Here is a 21,710-nt window from a genome sequence, read left to right as displayed (position 1 = left end):
CGAAATATTTCGACTTTATTCTCGTAATATTTCGACTTTATTCTCAGTAAAATTTCGACTTTATTCTCGAAACATTTTCGACTTTATTCTCGAAATATTACGACTTTATTCTCGAAATATTACGACTTTATTCTCGAAATATTACGACTTTATTCTCGAAATATTAAGATTTTATTCTCGAAACATTTCAACTTTATTCTCGTAATATTTCGACTTTATTCTCGTAGTATTTCGACTTTATTCTCGAAACATTTGTCGACTTTATTCTAGAATAAAGTAAAATATTTACTATAGAATAAAGTCGTAATAGTTCGAGAATAAAGTCGTAATATTTCGAGAATAAAGTCGAAATACTACGACTTTATTCTCGAAATATTACGACTTTATTCTCGTAATCTTAGATTTTTAAATTTTTTTTAACGTGGCACTAAAACGCCGTCGTAAATACATATACAGTAGTATTACATATTTATTTTTTAACATTTAATATATGCTATTATGTGTGTGTGTGTGTGTGTGCGTGATTTCCAGGCCTAAAAAATGATAGAAATTAATAAAATTAATAGAAGTAAAAAAGTAAATACTCACACACGTTCCGTTTCTATTTTTTATCTAAAATATTTTATAACATTTTCCCCTTTATACACTGACAACTGGAAAGGTAATAGAATTGTATTGATAAAATAATTGCAATCTTTTTAATTGAACTTTTTTTGTTATTATTTTATTCTGTAAAAGTGAGTTTAATGACATAAAAAGTACTAAAGATTATTCCACCTGAACAAAACACCTTTAAGATACATTTAAAGTAATAACATTGACATTTAAAATAATAAGAATTATTAGTATTTTATTATAAAAAAGAATTATATTTTTAATTATATAAAAGTATTTATATAATTATAAAAATAATTATTTAAAAACAGGAGTCCATGTTTTTATTTTATTTTGTCACATAACAACAAAATGGTTATTTGCATGCTGATTAATAACAAATGTGCCTATGTTTCTTTTTTTACCTATATATTTTTATACCACCGCAGAAACATTGAAAAAAGACTTTTAATGTAGAAATTAAATTAAATAGTATATTAAAACAACAAGAATTAATACATTTATATATTTTATTTTATGTTTATTATATTATATTATTTTATTATTTTTATTTACATTTAATTTTCTATTTACATTTTACAAATACTACTACTACTACTACTAATAATAATAATAATAACAAAGAGAGTGTGAGGCCACTGACACTTGTACAAAAAAACCACATAGATTATGGTTGTAATGTATCTCTACAATCAATCTGGACAGGGAAAAGGTTGGGTCCTATGAGAGTGTGAACATCATCAAGCCGGAAGATGCTGCTGTCCTGTTCAAAGCTGAGGGTCATTATCCCAAGAGACTCCGGGTGGAAGCGTGGACCTCCTACAGAGACTACAGGAACCGCAAATATGGCGTCCTGCTCAAGTATGCACCGTCTATCCATATCTGCTAGAAACACACTTACTGGAACATTAACACATATTGATTTGTTCCTGCAGAGACGGAGAGGACTGGAAATCCAACAGGATCGTTCTGAACAAGGAGGTGATTTCTCCAAAGGTGCAGGGGAACTTTGTGCCTCTGCTGGATGAGGTCGGTCAGGACTTTGTGGCGCGTGTCCATAAGAAGATCGAGAGGACTGGACAGAATGAATGGACCACAGATCTGTCCCATGAGCTCTTCAAGTTTGCACTGGAATGTAAGCTTTCAGACAACTTTCTTATTTTAAATCGTCTGTAATCGTCCTTTGAATATTCAAGAAATTGACTAGCGTATATATATATATATATATATATATATATATATATGTAGCCTATATATATATGTGTGTGTGTGTGTGTCTGTGTGTATACACACGATGTATCTATCAATTATATAAATATATAATTTATTAATTTTATTTGCAATTTTAATAACATGATGCATAGTTACTCCATTTACATTTGATCCAAAATGACTTACAAATAATAAAACATTACAAATATATTTTTGTACACTTATTTTACTATTAATTTATGTACTTTTATGCATACATTTTTAAGTCTATAAATTACTATCATTTTAATAAATAAATAAATTGATACATTGTAAAATGCATCAATTGATAATATTTTAATTCTTATATTATTATTACATTTTAATAATAATTATTCAATAATATTTAAAAATACATAATATAATATTTGCATTACACATTATATAATATATATATATTTAATAATTTATATATTTTCATGCATATTTTGTAAAATATATAAACTATTATCTACTGTTTTTATAATTTGTATTTTAAATGTTTTAATAAATAATATTTACATGATACATTATATAATAGAAAAATGTATGTATTATGCATACATTCTGTAAAATATTTCGATTACTATCTAAAATTTTAATATTTATTACATTATTAATACATTTGAATAATTATTCAATAATATAAAAAAATAAATTATAAAATATTTACATTATATAATAGAATAATGCATGTATTTTTATGCACACATTTTGAAAAATATTTCAGTTAATATCTAATACATTTATTACATTTTAATAATAATTATTCAATAATAGTAAAAAATACATTATATCGTATTTACATTATGCATTACATAATATAATTTATGTATTTTATGCATACATTTAGTAAAATATATTAATTACTACATATTATTTTAATAATAATTACAAAATAATATTTACATTATATAATAATATTTACATTAAAACAGCAACAGCTTACTGTGCAAATTTTAATAGCTGTTACTTGTCAGTTCTCCTTCTCCACTGTAATAGGGAATTAAAAAAGGCATTTTCCATACCTAATAAACTAATTCATGATCCGAGACAGCAATATTAAAGAAATATGTTGGCCTTTGAGATTTGCATAACATTTTACTGGAGATCATCATTCATTAGGGAAATGAAGATATATTTGATGACATGACACTGTTGATGAAGACTGGGGATTTTAAAAAAATATAAAAATTTACGTAAATTTCTATACCAGAATTTGATAAATCTGGTGTGTGTGTTTCTGTCAGCGGTGAGTCATGTGCTGTACGGCAAGCGTTTGGGTCTGCTGTTGGACTACATTGATCCAGACGCCCAGCACTTCATCGACTGCATCACCCTGATGTTTAAGACCACTTCTCCCATGCTGTACCTCCCGCCGGCCCTGCTCCGCCACACCGGGGCCAAAGTCTGGAAGGACCATGTGGAGGCCTGGGACGGCATCTTTAACCAGGGTAACACCACACAGTTAATAAAAACGCATGCTGGGGTTTTTGGCGGGAAACACTTCCACTGATTTCTCATCCCTCAATGTGGTTTTCCAAAGCCGACCGATGTATCCAGAGCATCTACAGACAGCTGAGCAAAAATCCAGATGCTGGTGAGAAGTACCCTGGTGTGCTGGCCAGCCTCCTAATGCTGGACAAACTGTCCATCGAGGACATAAAGGCCAGCATCACGGAGCTGATGGCCGGCGGCGTGGACACGGTACGAGAAATAATCAACGCTAGAGGAACAGTCCATTCGCAAATAATGCCACTATTCACTCACCCGCATGTCATTCCAAACCTGTATGACTTTCATTCTTCAGCTGAACACAAAAGAAGATATTTTGAAGAATGTTGGTAACCAAATAGTTAGCGGTAGCCATTGACTTACACTTGAGGTCAAAAGTTTACATCCCCCATTCAGAATCTGCAAAATGTTCATTATATTACCAAAATAAGAGAGATCATACAAAATACATGTTATTAATTATTTAGTACTAACCTGAATGAGATATTTACTATACTGTATGATTTTGAGATTCACACTGAGGACAACTGAGGGACTCATACACAACTATCACTAAACAAAAAACACAGCTGTGGATCATTCAGGTAACAACACAGTATTAAGAATCAAGGGGATGTAAACTTATGAATGGCGTCATTTTTATAAATTCAACTATTATTTTCTCTTGTGGACTGTATGTAAACATCTTTTATGTGAAATATCTTATTCAGATCAGTACTAAATAAACAACAACATGCATTTTGTATGATCTCTCTTATTTTGGTAAAATAATGAACATTTTGCAGATTCTGAAAGGGGGATGTAAACTTTTGAACTCAAGTGTAAGTCAATGGCTACCGCTAACTATTTGGTTACCAACATTCTTCAAAATATCTTCTGTGTTCAGCTGAAGAAAGAAACACGTGTAGTTTTGGAATGATGACAGAATTTTCATTTTTTTGTGAACTATCCCTTTAATTGAAATATTTTTGTGCATTAGACGTCTATCTCACTGTTGTGGACGCTCTATGAATTGGCGCGACATCCGGACCTGCAGGAGGAGATCCGGGCCGAAATCTCAGCCGCTCGTATCGCCTCTACAGGAGACGTGGTGCAGATGCTCAAGATGGTTCCTCTGCTTAAAGGAGCCTTGAAGGAAACTCTGAGGTACACGAACACTTTCTGTTCAACTATGGGTACTGATTTTTATTAAAACACATTTGAACTTTTGTCAATTTCTTCAAAGTTAAAGTAAAAACAAAATCAAAACAAAAGCACGCACATCACTGGAAAAACTGAGCGCTCAAAAAATATTTTGAAAACAGAAAAAAACAGGCACACCTAGGCTCCAAAAATTCAAAAATATAATAACAGACTATCACACAGGTGTTATTAAATTTTTGTATTTTGGTAGCTTAAGTGTGCCAACATTTTTCTGTTTTCTTAAGGTAAAATGGTCTTGGAAACATTTTTATTATAAACTCTATACTGTTTAAAAGTCTGGAGTCAGTAAGATTTTGTTCTTTTAAAATAAATGAACACTTCTATTCAGAAAGAATACATTAAATACAAATGTAAATGCATTTCTATTCAAATAAATGCTGTTCTTTTGAATGTTCTATTTATCAAAGAATCCTAACCCCCCAAATGTGTCCCATTTTCCTGCACTGAAAAAAAATGTGTGCAGAAATAATTTTCAATCAGAAAGTTCTAGTAAATTTCAAAAATAATTACAGAAAATGGCAAGTAACATGTTGAATTAAACATGAAATGTTGAAGTAGAAAGAGTGAAACATTATTTTCTTGTAAAACGTACTCGACTAATCTTTATTTACTTAATACGAAGACTTTTAAAGTGACAATCATAAATCCTTTGAATATTCAATGTTAAAATTGTTCATTTTTTACACAAGATACAATGTTGTCGATTTCACCACAACTGACAATTTTGTAACTAATTAGACTTTATCAACAGTTAGCTAGTTTAGTTAGTAATGATACAAACAGTGTCAGACTGGAGAGCATGCTTAAGATTATTTAAAAAGTCTGAAATATTATATAACTGCATGTATTTAGGATATATAAACACTCATTTAAATGACAAACTAGTTTATGTAAACAGATTAAATAAACTAGCATATAAAAAAGTACATTGTAAGAGACTTTATTAGTTTACAAGGCCAAAAGTACCCATAGTTGAAGAAGCACCCAGAAATAAAAGAAAAAATATGACTAGCAGCTGGTATCTAAGATCATTAACTCTCTTTTGAAGGTTACATCCTGTAGCAGTGAGTCTACAAAGATACATCACTGAAGACATCGTCCTTCAAAATTATCACATTCCAGCTGGGGTGAGTGTGAATTTGAGGATATTATACTGAGAAAATAGCATTATCAATGTACCTGTTTTCATGGGTTGATCTGTCTGTATCAGACCTTAGTTCAGCTGGGTCTCTACGCTATGGGTCGTGATCACCGGATCTTCCCGCACCCGGAGCAGTACCGTCCCTCTCGCTGGGTCCGATCCAAGAGCCACTACTTCAGGAACCTGAGCTTCGGCTTCGGCCCACGCCAGTGTCTGGGCCGCAGGATCGCCGAGACCGAGATGCAGCTCTTCCTTATTCATGTATGTGGATGTCTAAAGGGAGGGACATCACATCCTCTATACTGGCAAAGTAACGTTGCATGGATTTTCTTTATATTGTCATTTTGTCATCTTTATAGATGCTGGAGAACTTCAGGTTTGAGAAGCAGAGGCAGGTGGAGGTCAGGAGCACGTTTGAGCTCATCCTGCTGCCCGAGAAGCCCATCATGCTCACCATCAAACCGCTGAACGCCAGCAGATAGCAGAGCTGCAAACAGGAACTGAATAATAAAATAAATGAATGAATAAAAAATTCAACTCTGACATGAAATGCCTGTCAAACGTTTGGACTCAATTTATGTTTCTCGTGATCTTAAAGGGACAGTTCACACAAAAATGAAAATTCTGTCATCGTTTACACGCCCTCATGTAGTTCAAACCAGCATGGGTTTTTTCTTCTTTGAAACATAGAAGATATTTTGGGAACACAGAGTCATTTTTTAAAGTATCTGCTTTTCCACAGAAGAATAACACATTTTGGATGGACATGAAGGTGAGGGACTTATGAAAAAGTTAAAATATTTTGTGACTAAAATCTTTTCATTTTAATTTTTACACTAATTTTTCTTGGCTAGTCTACTCATTTGTTTCAAAGATTTGATGACTTTTCTATTATTCTAAAATTGACTGGTACTAAATGTCAAATAAAAACAAATAAATTCATCTAAATATTCTAAAGATATATACATTAAGGGTGGGAAAGTTTTGTGTACCTCACGATTCGATTCATATCGATTCTTGGGGTCACGATTCGATTAAAAATCGATTCACGATTTTTCCGATTTTTAATCACGATTCACAATTTTTCATCAAATTTTTTTGTGCACACTGGACATCAAACGCACCAGTATTTTGATACAAAAACACACCAGTCTATAGTATGGGTAGTCCTGACTCAAGTAATCAGTGTTTCCTATTAACTATTAACTTCCTAATAAATCAAAAATATTTTACACTTCCCAATAGGCGTGTGCCTGAATCCAATACCATGTTCGGAAAGGAAATGACGTGTAGTATGGAACCCCTAAAGGAAATAAACATGAGATTGGAGGAAAATGTATATATTTCAGTGCTTTCTCTCGCAATTACACTACCAGTCAAAAGTTTTTGAACAGTACGATTTAAAAAAAAAATTATCTTCTGCTCACCAAGCCTGCATTTCTTTGATCCAAAGTACAGCAAAAACAGTAAAATTCTGAAATATTTGTACTATTTTAAAATAACTGTTTTCTATTTAATAAAAATATTTCACAATATTACTGCTTTTACTGTATTTTGGATCAAATAAATGCAGGCTTGGTAAGCAGAAGGGAATTATTTAAAAAAAACATTAAAAACCTTACTGTTCAAAAACTTTTGACTGGTAGTGTATATCGTTGGGTAATTATACTGTATATAAATTGTGGGCATCAGGGAGTCATGCAGGCCATTGAAATCGCATTTGAATGCATGCTCGCTTTTTACTTTCACTTTCGAGATTTCGCGATCACACTTACTGTGCATAATACAGAGCGGCAGTATTTACCATACATTTTACAAGATTACGCTCAGGATCTGCAAATCATCAGTCATCTCTCTGTTTATGTGGTAAGTGAAATTTTATGTTGGCCTACTCTAATGTAAAAGGCAACCGTTAGCAAGCGGCTAACCATGGCCCTTTAGTGGCTCTGTAGAACGTGTTGTATGTCTCTGTGTTTTTCCGAATACACCACTCTCGCAGTGGGGTTCCGCCTTTTTTGTTTCCGACAACATCATGTTATTATTATTATTATTATATTAACTAGAAAATCGTTTTTTTGAAATTTGTGAATCGATGCAAATCGTTAGAAGACTGAATCGCGATTCAAATTTTTCATTTTCATTTTTTTTTTCATTTATTTCATTTATTTGTAGAGGGACAACGCACAACAACAGTGTTGTGCCAAAGTTAGCAATAAAGCTAATTTGCATCTACAGTCCCTGGGCAGGATGTTGTTAAAAAATTACAATATTAAGTCACAAACAATACAATACATACAACACATACAAAATCACATCATACTACATTAAATTATAAAGCCAAGTCAATGATCACATATTTGATTTTCCTTAAGCCATAATTTAAGCGTAGTTTTAAAAATACTAAATGTTGTACACTCTCTAATATAAACAGGTATTAAATTCCATCTTTCTGCTGCTCTAACTGAAAAAGCTGATTGTCCAAAAACACAATTTTTGTTAAATTTAGTTGAACAGTCACCTCTAACTGATGACCTAGTCTGCCTGATATTGTCCTTACAGAAAGTCACACATTGTATAAGAGGTGGTGGTGCAAGATCATGAAATAGTTTGTACATCAAGCACACATCAGCAAATAATAAAAAATTATCAAACGTCAATAATTTATAATTTTTAATAATATTGCAGTGATGATAACTCCTTGGCTTTTTAGCTAAGATTTTCACAGTTTGTTTATAAATAGTATATAATGGTTTTAACGTAGTTATACTTGTATGAGACCAACTTGTAGCACAGTAAGATAAATGAGGGAGGATCATTGTAAGCACAGAGTTTAGCAGCAGCCACAGGTAATTGGTGCCTAATATTCCTGAAGATCATCAAGCTTGCTCTAGTACTTTTAGAGACCTTTTTAATATGTTTTTTAAAATTTAAGTTAGAATCGATAATCATACCCAAATATTTAAAATGTTCAACAATATTTATTACCTCTCCTCAACTAAAATATCTGGACAACGCTCATCAACTTTCTTGATCGAAAAAAACATTCCCACAGTTTTACTCACATTAAGAATAAGGCAAGAATGACATAGCCAATCTGAGACTTTGTTCAATGCAGCAGTAAGTTTGATAGCAGCTTGTTCTTGTGTTTTAGCATAAGTATAAACAACTGTATCATCTGCATACATCTGAACCTGGACCTCTGGACAAACTGTAGGCAGATCATTAATGTATAAGCTGAACAAAATTGGTCCAAGAATCGACCCCTGTGGGACTCCAATATTACAGTCAAGAAATGGTGAGCATGCATCATTAATTCGTGTACATTGTTTTCTTAAATTTAAGTATGACTCCATCCATGTTAATGTATTAGTAGAAAAATTAAACCTTGATAATTTAGATAAAAGAACATTATGATTAACGGTATCAAAAGCCTTTTTAAAATCAAGGAAGACAGCACCAACAACACCTCCCCTATCAAGACTGGATTTAATTTGTTCAACAAAATAACAGTTTGCTGTCTCCGTAGAGTGATGCACCCTAAATCCAAACTGACAGGGACAACGCACAACAACAGTGTTGTGCCAGAGTTAGCTATAAAGCTAATTTGCATCTGCAGTCCCTGGGCAGGATGTTGTTACAAAATTACAATATTAAGTCACAAACAATACAGTACATACAACACATACAATATCACATCATACTCCATTAAATTACAAAACCAAGTCAATGATCACATATTTGATTTTCCTTAAGCCATACTTTAAGCGTAGTTTTAAAAATACTAAATGTTGTACACTCTCTAATATTAACAGGTATTAAATTCCATCTTTCTGCTGCTCTAACTGAAAAAGCTGATTGTCCAAAAACAGTTTTCTTAAATTTAGTTGAACAATCACCTCTAACTGATGACCTAGTCTGCCTGGTATTATCCTTACAGAAAGTCACACATTGTTTAAGAGGTGGTGGTGCAAGATCATGAAATAGTTTGTACATCAAGCACACATCAGCAAATAATAAAAAATTATCAAACGTCAATAATTTATAATTTTTAATAATATTGCAGTGATGATAACTCCTTGGCTTTTTAGCTAAGATTTTCACAGTTTGTTTATAAATAGTATATAATGGTTTTAACGTGGTTATACTTGTATGAGACCAACTTGTAGCACAATAAGATAAATGAGGGAGAATCATTGAATGCATAAAGAGTTTAGCAGCAGCCACAGGTAATTGGTGCCTAATATTCCTAAAGATCATCAAGCTTGCTCTAGTACTTTTAGAGACCTTTTTAATATGTTTTTTAAAATTTAAGTTAGAATCCATAATCATACCTAAATATTTAAAATGCTCAACAATATTTATTACCTCTCCTTTAACTAAAATATCTGGACAACGCTCATCAACTTTCTTGATCGAAAAAAACATTCCCACAGTTTTACTCACATTAAGAGTAAGGCAAGAATGACATAGCCAATCTGAGACTTTGTTCAATGCAGCAGTAAGTTTGATAGCAGCTTGTTCTTGTGTTTTAGCATAAGTATAAACAACTGTATCATCTGCATACATCTGAACCTGGACCTCTGGACAAACTGTAGGCAGATCATTAATGTATAAGCTGAACAAAATTGGTCCAAGAATCGACCCCTGTGGGACTCAGTCAAGAAAGTCAAGAAATGGTGAGCATGCATCATTAATTCGTGTACATTGTTTTCTTAAATTTAAGTACCATGTTAATTTGTTTTCTTAAATTTAAGTATGACTCCATCCATGTTAATGTATTAGTAGAAAAATTAAACCTTGATAATTTAGATAAAAGAACATTATGATTAACGGTATCAAAAGCCTTTTTAAAATCAAGGAAGACAGCACCAACAACACCTCCCCTATCAAGACTGGATTTAATTTGTTCAACAAAATAACAGTTTGCTGTCTCCGTAGAGTGATGCACCCTAAATCCAAGATGTAATGGAAGTAATGGAAAATGACCAAGATTTAAATGCTCTACTAACTGATTGCAAACGACCTTTTCAAAAACAACTGGAACAACTGGTAGAATACTGATAGGTCTATAGTTAATTACATTAGCAGGATCACCAGTCTTAAATATAGGTGCTATTACTGCTGACTTCCAGGCACTTGGAAAATGACATTGTTTTATTGACAAATTAACCAAATGAGTTATAGGTGGACTAAGAACATTTGCATACTTTTTAACAAATACAGAGTCACAATCAAAAACATCTTTGGCCCTAGAACTCTTAAACTGGCTTAAAATTTTTGTTATATAGGACTCAGATACTTCAGAAATATTAAAAACAGTAAGATCATGATTTGGTAATATAATATCCTTACTTCTCACACCAAATCCCTGTGTTAAATCTTGAACTGAGTCTATAAAAAAGTTATTAAATACACTAACAATTTGATGCTTATCTTAAATTAAACTTCCATGAACCTGTAATTCAATACCTTTATCGTTTTTATTATTTTTCTTCCGTACTCTATTGATATTCTCCCATACTTCTCTACTATTCCCCTTTGCATAATTTATAAATCAACAAAAAATGTTGCTTTCGCTTTTCTCAATTCCTTTACAACTTTATTACGTAAGTGCTGAAATGTCCTTCTATCATGAGCTAACCCTGATTTAAGCGCTATTTTTAAAGCATGGTCCCTCTGTTTAGGCACTTGGAAAATGACATTGTTTTATTGACAAATTAACCAAATGAGTTATAGGTGGACTAAGAACATTTGCATACTTTTTAACAAATACAGAGTCACAATCAAAAACATCTTTGGCCCTAGAACTCTTAAACTGGCTTAAAATTTTTGTTATATAGGACTCAGATACTTCAGAAATATTAAAAACAGTAAGATCATGATTTGGTAATATAATATCCTTACTTCTCACACCAAATCCCTGTGTTAAATCTTGAACTGAGTCTATAAAAAAATTATTAAATACACTAACAATTTGATGCTTATCTTGAATTAAACTTCCATGAACCTGTAATTCAATACCTTTATCGTTTTTATTATTTTTCTTTCGTACTCTATTAATATTCTCCCATACTTCTCTGCTATTCCCCTTTGCATCATTTATAAGATCAATAAAAAATTTTGCTTTCGCTTTTCTCAATTCCTTTACAACTGTAGTACGTAAGTGCTGAAATGTCCTTCTATCATGAGCTAACCCTGATTTAAGCGCTATTTTTAAAGCATGGTCCCTCTGTTTCATTAACTTCCATAATTGTTCATTTAGCCAAGGCAAATTCTGCTTCTTTCTAGAAAAAGTGAAATTTTTACTAAATTCACCCTTAATCTTATTAATTATTACCATTAAACATTCAGAGGCAGCTTCTAAATGATCTGTAGACAGAATCTCATTCCAATCTAGTTTTTTAAACTCCTCTTCAAATGTGTTTTTAAGTCTTTTTGGTATAATATTTAGCACATTTTCTTTTTCTTGTTGATATAAAAACCTGTGTTTTGTTAATTGTCTTACCACTAATATAAGATTATGATCTGATAGCCCTGTTAATACATTTATTGACTTAGTTATTCTTTCTGGCTTGTTGCTAAATATTAAATCAATTTGAGTTTCAGATGATGAGGTGATTCTAGTGGGGCCCTGGATTAACTGTGCCATTTAATGCAGTCCTTCACGTACATAAGCAGTCCACCACCTTTTCAGAATTTTCGATCCTTTCTGAAGACTTTATATCTCGGGACCAGATATGCAGTGTTTGGTGACGATTCTGTCAGCCACGTTTCTGACAAGCAAAGCAAATCAAAGTTCGAATTTGTAAGTAGCTGTTCCAGTTATTCAGTTTTTGAGGCAACGCTTCTGATGTTTAAATGTCCCATAAGTAATCCTTTGGGCTTTGAACGCGAATCCCATAAAAGTTTCTCATGATTTGCCGTTTTAAACAGATGAAAATCCTTTGTCTCGTTGTGTGCAAGCCATACTTTAAGCGTAGTTTTAAAAATACTAAATGTTGTACACTCTCTAATATTAACAGGTATTAAATTCCATCTTTCTGCTGCTCTAACTGAAAAAGCTGATTGTCCAAAAACAGTTTTCTTAAATTTAGTTGAACAATCACCTCTAACTGATGACCTAGTCTGCCTGGTATTATCCTTACAGAAAGTCACACATTGTTTAAGAGGTGGTGGTGCAAGATCATGAAATAGTTTGTACATCAAGCACACATCAGCAAATAATAAAAAATTATCAAACGTCAATAATTTATAATTTTTAATAATATTGCAGTGATGATAACTCCTTGGCTTTTTAGCTAAGATTTTCACAGTTTGTTTATAAATAGTATATAATGGTTTTAACGTGGTTATACTTGTATGAGACCAACTTGTAGCACAATAAGATAAATGAGGGAGAATCATTGAATGCATAAAGAGTTTAGCAGCAGCCACAGGTAATTGGTGCCTAATATTCCTAAAGATCATCAAGCTTGCTCTAGTACTTTTAGAGACCTTTTTAATATGTTTTTTAAAATTTAAGTTAGAATCCATAATCATACCTAAATATTTAAAATGCTCAACAATATTTATTACCTCTCCTTTAACTAAAATATCTGGACAACGCTCATCAACTTTCTTGATCGAAAAAAACATTCCCACAGTTTTACTCACATTAAGAGTAAGGCAAGAATGACATAGCCAATCTGAGACTTTGTTCAATGCAGCAGTAAGTTTGATAGCAGCTTGTTCTTGTGTTTTAGCATAAGTATAAACAACTGTATCATCTGCATACATCTGAACCTGGACCTCTGGACAAACTGTAGGCAGATCATTAATGTATAAGCTGAACAAAATTGGTCCAAGAATCGACCCCTGTGGGACTCCAATATTACAGTCAAGAAATGGTGAGCATGCATCATTAATTCGTGTACATTGTTTTCTTAAATTTAAGTATGACTCCATCCATGTTAATGTATTAGTAGAAAAATTAAACCTTGATAATTTAGATAAAAGAACATTATGATTAACGGTATCAAAAGCCTTTTTAAAATCAAGGAAGACAGCACCAACAACACCTCCCCTATCAAGACTGGATTTAATTTGTTCAACAAAATAACAGTTTGCTGTCTCCGTAGAGTGATGCACCCTAAATCCAAACTGCATACGATGTAATGGAAAATGACCAAGATTTAAATGCTCTACTAACTGATTGCAAACGACCTTTTCAATTACTTTAGAAACAACTGGTAGAATACTGATAGGTCTATAGTTAATTACATTAGCAGGATCACCAGTCTTAAATATAGGTGCTATTACTGCTGACTTCCAGGCACTTGGAAAATGACATTGTTTTATTGACAAATTAACCAAATGAGTTATAGGTGGACTAAGAACATTTGCATACTTTTTAACAAATACAGAGTCACAATCAAAAACATCTTTGGCCCTAGAACTCTTAAACTGGCTTAAAATTTTTGTTATATAGGACTCAGATACTTCAGAAATATTAAAAACAGTAAGATCATGATTTGGTAATATAATATCCTTACTTCTCACACCAAATCCCTGTGTTAAATCTTGAACTGAGTCTATAAAAAAATTATTAAATACACTAACAATTTGATGCTTATCTTGAATTAAACTTCCATGAACCTGTAATTCAATACCTTTATCGTTTTTATTATTTTTCTTTCGTACTCTATTAATATTCTCCCATACTTCTCTGCTATTCCCCTTTGCATCATTTATAAGATCAATAAAAAATTTTGCTTTCGCTTTTCTCAATTCCTTTACAACTGTATTACGCAAGTGCTGAAATGTCCTTCTATCATGAGCTAACCCTGATTTAAGTGCTATTTTTAAAGCATGGTCCCTCTGTTTCATTAACTTCCATAATTGTTCATTTAGCCAAGGCAAATTCTGCTTCTTTCTAGAAAAAGTGACATTTTTACTAAATTCACCCTTAATCTTATTAATTGTTACCATTAAACATTCAGAGGCAGCTTCTAAATTATCTGTAGACAGAATCTCATTCCAATCTAGTTTTTTAAATTCCTCTTCAAATTTGTTTTTAAGTCGTTTTGGTATAATATTTAGCACATTTTCTTTTTCTTGTTGATATAAAAACCTATGTTTTGTTAATTTTCTTACCACTAATATAAGATTATGATCTGATAACCAATTTATTGAATTTATTGACTTAGTTATTCTTTCTGGTTTGTTGCTAAATATTAAATCAATTTGAGTTTCGGTGATTCTAGTGATTCTAGTAGGGCCCTGGATTAACTGTATGAGGTCAAAATGACTTACTATCCCCTGAAGCTTTTTCCTATTTGACTTCTCATTCCAATTTATATTAAAGTCTCCAACCAAAATTAACTCTTTATTTCGATCAAACCCCTTCAAGAGATTTCTCAGATGATCATAGAAAATACTACTTGATGAAGGAGGTCTATATATGCCCACAGCAATATATGCAATATATTCTATATCCACTAAAGTACTGAATTCAATTTCCTTACATTTAATGCAGTCCATAAGCAGTCTAAGCAGTCCACCACCTTTTCCAAATTTTCGATCCTTTCTGAAGACTTTATATCCCGGGACCAGATATGCAGTGTTTGGTGATGTTTCTGTCAGCCACGTTTCTGACAAGCAAAGCAAATCAAAGTTCGAATTTGTAAGTAGCTGTTCCAGTTGTTCAGTTTTTGAGGCAACGCTTCTGATGTTTAAATGTCCCATAAGTAATCCTTTGGGCTTTGAACGCGAATCCCATAAAAGTTTCTCACGATTTGCTGTTTTAAACAGATGAAAATCCTTTGTCTCGTTGTGTGCATGCAGTTTGAAAGTACCTTGTAGTCTGTTAACTCCAAAAGGCCGTGCATCGTCTTTATTAAAATTAGGTCCTGGATTTTGATGAACGTCGCTCGCCAAAAGAAGAGTGATGGCTAAATAACTCATCGTTCTCCGGAACAATTGAGATGGTTTTCTTCTCTCGATAGATCGCAAGTGCTTTGTTGGAAAAGTCACTTTTCCGTCGTTTAATATCACGGAGAAAGAAGTGAATTGGCTGCATAAATCAGAGGTAGTAACAACAACTTGCGTGTCTGTCCACCGTTGATGTATGTGGTCAAATAATCAATAATAATAATAATTAAACTTTCAAATGCACACAGCAATCATACTCACCACAGGTAGATCATGAAGAATCATGGTTGATGTTCGAGCGAACCCATGTTCATATTCACTTAGTCTGGTCAACATCTCTTGTTTCTCTTTGCCCCACTGTCTGGAGTTTTCTTTCAGCTGCATCAGATGTACACAAAAGCATGATTTATTATAATTTATTGTGCTGACTGGAGTGTCTTATACAGACATTCTGTGGAGCTACACTGGAACACTATGATAACTTGAATTTGTTTTAAAAGGGAGCTAGTGTAATTTTTTACCTCTTTTTAAAAAAATGAAGTGATGTATGGGAATTATTGGGAAAAGAAAGTACAAATAGGAAAAATCACTGGTCAGACTTGAACGTTGATCACCGACATGAGCACCACAGCTCAACGTGTCAAGAGTGCTTCCATCAACCACTGCACCACAACCCTGACCCATAATGAAGTGAAATGTCTTCTGACAGCATTAAAGTTCAAACCTGTTGTTCCAGTGTCTGGATTCGACCCTCGGCTCTCGCCAGCTGTGTCAATAACTCCAGTTTCTCACTGTCTGAGAAAGGCTGATGGGTCTGACATCAGAAGCAGTAATAAAATAAAGAGTGTTGTTCATGCAGCATATTTGAGGTGTAACTAGTGGTGGTCTAAGGTTTACCTGCACAGGCTGCTGAATGATAAGAGGTGGTGGGAGATTACGCAGTCTTTGCAGCTCTTCTCTGAGTCGAGAGTTTTCTGCCGCCAGCACAGACTCGATCTCTCTCCTCTTGAGCTCCTCTGCATCTATATACAAACACGGCAAGTTTACATATCAGTTATTTGTTGTGCTTTTGACAATTTGTATTAATAAATATAGTAGAAAGAGGACAAGAAATTACGGAAAGAGAGAGTAGAAATGTAATTAGGGCATGTTGCAGGCCAGAATCAAACCCAAATTTCCAGGATGAGCACCACAACCACTAAGTCATGACTCTGACTAATTAATTAAAGCTAAAATTGAGTTCATATGGTTTCACCAAAAGTAGGTGTGAAGACACACACCTTTATGTTTCACGGCTAATTTTTTCTTTTCTGAATTCTCTTTATTTCTTTCCTTCAGTTTTGCATCCAATATTTTCTCCATCTTCTCAATGACCTGCTCAGTAAATTAAAACAAATACAACACATTATATATTAGATACTTGCTAGATATGTAAAGGAATAGTTCAAACAACCATTCCTTTAAGTAATCAAGCACATGCAAGATTTTTTTCATGAACTACATAAGTGAGCAAAGCAGAAGTAAATGTATTTAGTGAAAAATAATTAATTTTATTAAATGTATTATTTTTTTAGTATTATTTTTTTTTTTACTGAAAGCTGTCATATAGCTTCAGAGGACATGGATCAAACCACTTGAGTTGCATGGATTAATTTTATGCTACCTGTATGGTTTTTAAGAGTTAGAATGTTTTGGACCCCACTGACTTTCATTATATGAAGAAAAGCAGCTGAGACATTCTTCAAAATATCTTCTTTATATTTCATAAAGCATACATCTATTTTTTATTTTTTGGTAGAACATCATAAAGGTTTTGGAATGCAGTGTTCTAAACTAAAACTATTAAAATAAATATAATAAATAAAAAATAAATATAAATAAAATAAAAATGAAATATTGGATGAAAAAATGTATATATTGCAAAATCTATACGAAACGTTTCCTTGGCAACTAACTAAAGTTCTAACTAAGTTCTAAAATTACTAAAACTGAAATACAGAAATATTAAAAACTGAAAAGCACATAACAAAATTACCAAAACTAAAATTAAAACTGAATATATAAAGGTGAATTCAAAATATTAATAAATATAAATAATCCAAAAATAACACCTTTGAATTACATTGGAATGACAGAATATTATTTTTTGGGGTGAATTATTATTTTTTCCCAAACTCATGAAATTGGTTCCTCTAATTGGGACGCTCAAACAAAGAGAAGTGTATTCATGGCTTGATTGTTTAGTAGTCCAAATAAAAATAAACAACAACAACATGTTGTACAGAACAGCTAAATACCTTTTCCTGTTGGCAAACTGTATCCTCCAGTGCAGATATTTTACCACTCCGGACCTGATATTTCTTTAGCACAGCCTGCTGCTGTTGATGTGCTCTTTGCAGCTGGACAAACTCTTTCTCAATATCGTTCTTCTGCAATAATTCAAGTAAAGAGCTAAAACTCTGCACACATGCCTAACGAGTTCATGCAGTGTGTGCAACTCAACTCAATGCAACTCAATTGCCAGGGGTCTATTGAGACTCATGCTTGCCTTGTGCATTTTTCAGCTTTGTATCAAATGCAACAAGCAATATGCCATGCGGTCTGGAGACAAATTCAATGATCTGATCCAATCAATGATCTTGGGAGGAAACCATTAATGCATTTGATACAGCATTTCCTTACTGCCAGCAAACATCACAAATGCATGCCAGTCAATGGACCCCTTGAGCTTCAAAAAGGAAACACATGGTCTCTGAGCACTGCTGCTGCTGTTATTGAAAACTTTTAATGATCTGAGGGAAAGCGGCCTGGATTGACCCACCCTGATGAGCTCGTTTTGAAGCTGTTGGATTCTGTCCTTCTGGGCGGCTGCTTTGCTGCTTTCACTGGACAGCTTGAACTTCAGAGAAGCTGTAAAAAAGTGCCATAGAAAATTAATGAGTGCTTTGAACCAGCAAACAATAAAAACACATTTATTATAAAAAAAAAAAAATATTTACGATATATATACTGTTTTTATTGTTTGCTGGTTCATATTCATTAATATTTTATTATACTTATTATATCAAATAAAAGATATACATCTTAAATGCATCTCATAATTTTATTGTTAACATTAATAAATTTATATTCATTATTATATTATAATATTTTATTATATTAAAATTTTACCATTGAAATATATTAATACAAAATAAAGCAATAAGCCCCAAGAAGCCATGGTTTACAGTGAATTTATAACAGCTAAGGGGCGTTGTTAGGCACGACGCGAACCACGTAAACTGTTCACTGTAAACCACGGCTTCACGGGGCTTATTGCTTTTTTAAAACGGTTATTCCATATACGTAGTAAGGTTTCACAAAATAAAATGAAGTGTAATGACATTAATAAAAACATTATTCTTCTGCCAAACAATGTAGTTCCTCAGAATCAGTTGTGGTTGCAACAAAGTGGTTGCCGAGCAACACACAAACGTAAACAAATCTGTATGTTTGTAGAGTAATTTACAGCAGCTTCGAACGTAGCTCAGCCAATCAGAATCAAGGACCGGAACTCTCCGTTTTATAAGTTAATATAAAAGATGAAGGACAAATTCTGAGCTCAGCTTACAATCAAAATCTGTTTTAAAAGCTTTCTGAAGACTGCAAAAACACCAACCAATAGTGTGACCGTGACACTGTGCAGCTATTTTTGGAGAAAACATTCCCGACATTATCTAAACCCCTGAAAGCCAAGCAGTGCATTCGCCATAGAGAGAAAATGAAGGCCTGCATTTGCTTTGAAGGCCTCAAAGGTCTTTGACGTGTCCTTTAAGCGGAGCCTTATGTTTGTGTGTGAGTGTGTGAGGGACGCAAACTGTCCTTCAGCAGATAAGGCAGTAAGTGCTTATCAGATTCCCTTAGCTAAATGAGATGTCTTATCAATTCTCAGCACGGCTCAGTGAGGACATCACGCTCACAACTAGTAACATCTGGAATGTGATACTTCCCAAAGTGAGCAAAACTTTTGTCTGATGGCCTTTAATTCTTTCTGCATGCACAAATGTACATCCATAATATGAGTATGCGAAACAGTGGTGTTCCAAGCGAGCTAACTACTGCTTATATGTACTTTTACGTAGTAATCTTTGGCACGTATTTTTTTAGCTTGTAATACCGACATGAATAATACACAAAATCATGTGCTAAAAATTCAGAGCACCTTAGTGAACACATCAGTGGTGTCTGCTAAGCTATTTCTATTTCTAATACTATTAAGAACTAATCAGAGCGTAACTTGTGCTAAAGAAACTAATGATACTTCAAATCATGTGCTAAAACCCACTCAGAACACCTTAGCTGAATTTGCTAAGTTACCTTTGCTAAAGTCTAAGCTGGTTGGCTGGTTTTAGCTGGTTTAAGCTGGAAGTAGCTGGTTTTAGCTAGTTGTTCCAGCTGGTCTCCCAGCCTGACCAGCTAAGTGGCCAAAACCCCTCTAAAACCAGCCTGCTGACCAGCCTAGACCATGCTGGATGACCAGCTAAAACCAGCCAACCAGCATAGGCTGTTTTTTTTCAGCAGGTAATACTTTTGCTAATACTTACCATTAAGTATTACTCTTTAGAGTGTAGTTTGTTAGCTTGTCCTATAGACATGAATGATACCAAAAATCTCTTAGCAGAGTTTGCTAAGCTAACTATTGCTAATATTTACAGTTAAGTATTAACCTTCAGTTTGTAATTTCTACATTCATGCTGCAGACATAAAAAACCTCACACACTAAAAATCATTAACACCTTAGCTAAGATTGCCAAGTAATCTAACTATTGATAATATTTAACATTATCATTAATCTTCTGAGCGTAATTTGTTTGTTTGTGCTACACACCTCAAATCATGCGCTAAAAACCACTAACCCTAACTTTTGCTAAGCAATAACTATTGCTAATACTTACCATTAGGCCTTAGTACTGATCTTCAGCGCATCATTTGTTAGTTGTGTTACAGACATGAATGATACCTCAAATTATTCGCTTAAAAACATAGCACCTTAGCAGTGTTTCCTAAACAAGCTAACTATTGCTAATACTTACCTTTGAGTACTCAGGGTGTTATTTGTTAGTTTGTGATACATGAATAATACTGCAAACCTTAGCAGTGTTTGCTAAGCCAACTATTGTTAATACTTATTTTTAAATATTAATATTCAGAGTAGGTTTTTTAGTTTGTGCTAGGAACTTGCTAGCACTGTGGCGGCAAGTTTTGAAAATGTAAAAATCTAATAAATTATGTCAGAATGATAATATTATGATAGAAATCTGGGATGATTATGTAAAGAAAAAAAAAGCCAGCTAGTTAATATTGGTGGTGGTAAAGGTTTACTAAACGGGCTGAAGAAATGGCAGCATTACCTGTAATCCGCTAAGGTTAACTGCTGAGGTGTATACGCATTAGAACAATGCCTTGACTAATCTTTATATGCTTAAATGAGATTATAGTGGGAGGAATTATACCGATCCGGTCAGCAATCTCGCTCTTGGTCATGACGTCAGTGTCGGTGTCGTCCAGCAGGGTGAGGTCCTGATGTAGAGACAGGTCCCGCCGCAGCTGACTGTTCTCAGACTCCAGCGCGCTCACCTGAGAGCGCAGCGCCAGGATGTCATCCGCCATCTTATGCAGCGCCGCACGGTAGTTTTCCAGCTCCTGCAGGAGAAATAAAAATGGATTTGTACATACAATATGACCTGCAAATATGGATTTCAATTACTTTCCTATAAGTTTCCTATAAGTTTCCTATAGTTTCCTATAAGTAGGCTATAAACAAACCTAGCCCTGGAAAATATGATGGTATCAGATGGAGGTAGCATGGTACTTTGGTATACACCACAGTTTTTTTTTTTTCAGTTTTGCACTCCAAGATGGATAAAAGAATACCATTGTACTATCTTGTAATTTGGTGTTTATCCTAACATTGATTTTTATAAAGATTAGAACAATAGATTTTGTAATCATCATCAATTATTAATTCATACTGACAATTTTTGAAAGCATTTATACTCAAGATTCATTAATGAAGGGCCACAAGTGGTGCTAAGGGTCTGCAAAAAAAAAAAAAAAA

The 21,710-nt window shown here is 33.3% G+C and overlaps 2 protein-coding genes across 2 annotated transcripts in view; one reads left to right on the top strand and one right to left on the bottom strand.

The window, feature by feature from the left end:
• Positions 1–6,242, top strand: part of LOC107751280 (cholesterol side-chain cleavage enzyme, mitochondrial) — an 8,522-nt gene extending 2,280 nt beyond the window's left edge. The window contains exons 2-9 of the mRNA XM_016566955.1: positions 1,321–1,476; positions 1,551–1,750; positions 3,096–3,299; positions 3,392–3,552; positions 4,340–4,506; positions 5,612–5,690; positions 5,774–5,965; positions 6,064–6,242. Of these exons, the coding sequence (XP_016422441.1) occupies positions 1,321–1,476; positions 1,551–1,750; positions 3,096–3,299; positions 3,392–3,552; positions 4,340–4,506; positions 5,612–5,690; positions 5,774–5,965; positions 6,064–6,186 (1,282 nt within the window). The 3' untranslated portion in view covers positions 6,187–6,242. The remainder of the gene's footprint in view (positions 1–1,320; positions 1,477–1,550; positions 1,751–3,095; positions 3,300–3,391; positions 3,553–4,339; positions 4,507–5,611; positions 5,691–5,773; positions 5,966–6,063) is intronic.
• A 9,605-nt stretch (positions 6,243–15,847) lies between these two features.
• The window catches only part of LOC107751273 (coiled-coil domain-containing protein 33-like), an 11,638-nt gene continuing 5,775 nt past the window's right edge, over positions 15,848–21,710 (bottom strand). The window contains exons 4-10 of the mRNA XM_016566952.1: positions 21,106–21,295; positions 18,435–18,523; positions 17,911–18,042; positions 16,894–16,987; positions 16,511–16,635; positions 16,338–16,427; positions 15,848–15,991 (exon numbers count right to left, since the gene is read on the bottom strand). Coding sequence (XP_016422438.1) covers positions 15,848–15,991; positions 16,338–16,427; positions 16,511–16,635; positions 16,894–16,987; positions 17,911–18,042; positions 18,435–18,523; positions 21,106–21,295 — 864 coding nt within the window. The remainder of the gene's footprint in view (positions 15,992–16,337; positions 16,428–16,510; positions 16,636–16,893; positions 16,988–17,910; positions 18,043–18,434; positions 18,524–21,105; positions 21,296–21,710) is intronic.

Source organism: Sinocyclocheilus rhinocerous, unplaced genomic scaffold, assembly GCF_001515625.1.
Source record: "Sinocyclocheilus rhinocerous isolate Xijiao unplaced genomic scaffold, SAMN03320098_v1.1 scaffold872, whole genome shotgun sequence".
In the NCBI taxonomy this organism is placed as follows: Eukaryota; Metazoa; Chordata; class Actinopteri; order Cypriniformes; family Cyprinidae; genus Sinocyclocheilus; species Sinocyclocheilus rhinocerous.
This window is presented reverse-complemented; position numbering and strand designations above follow the sequence as displayed.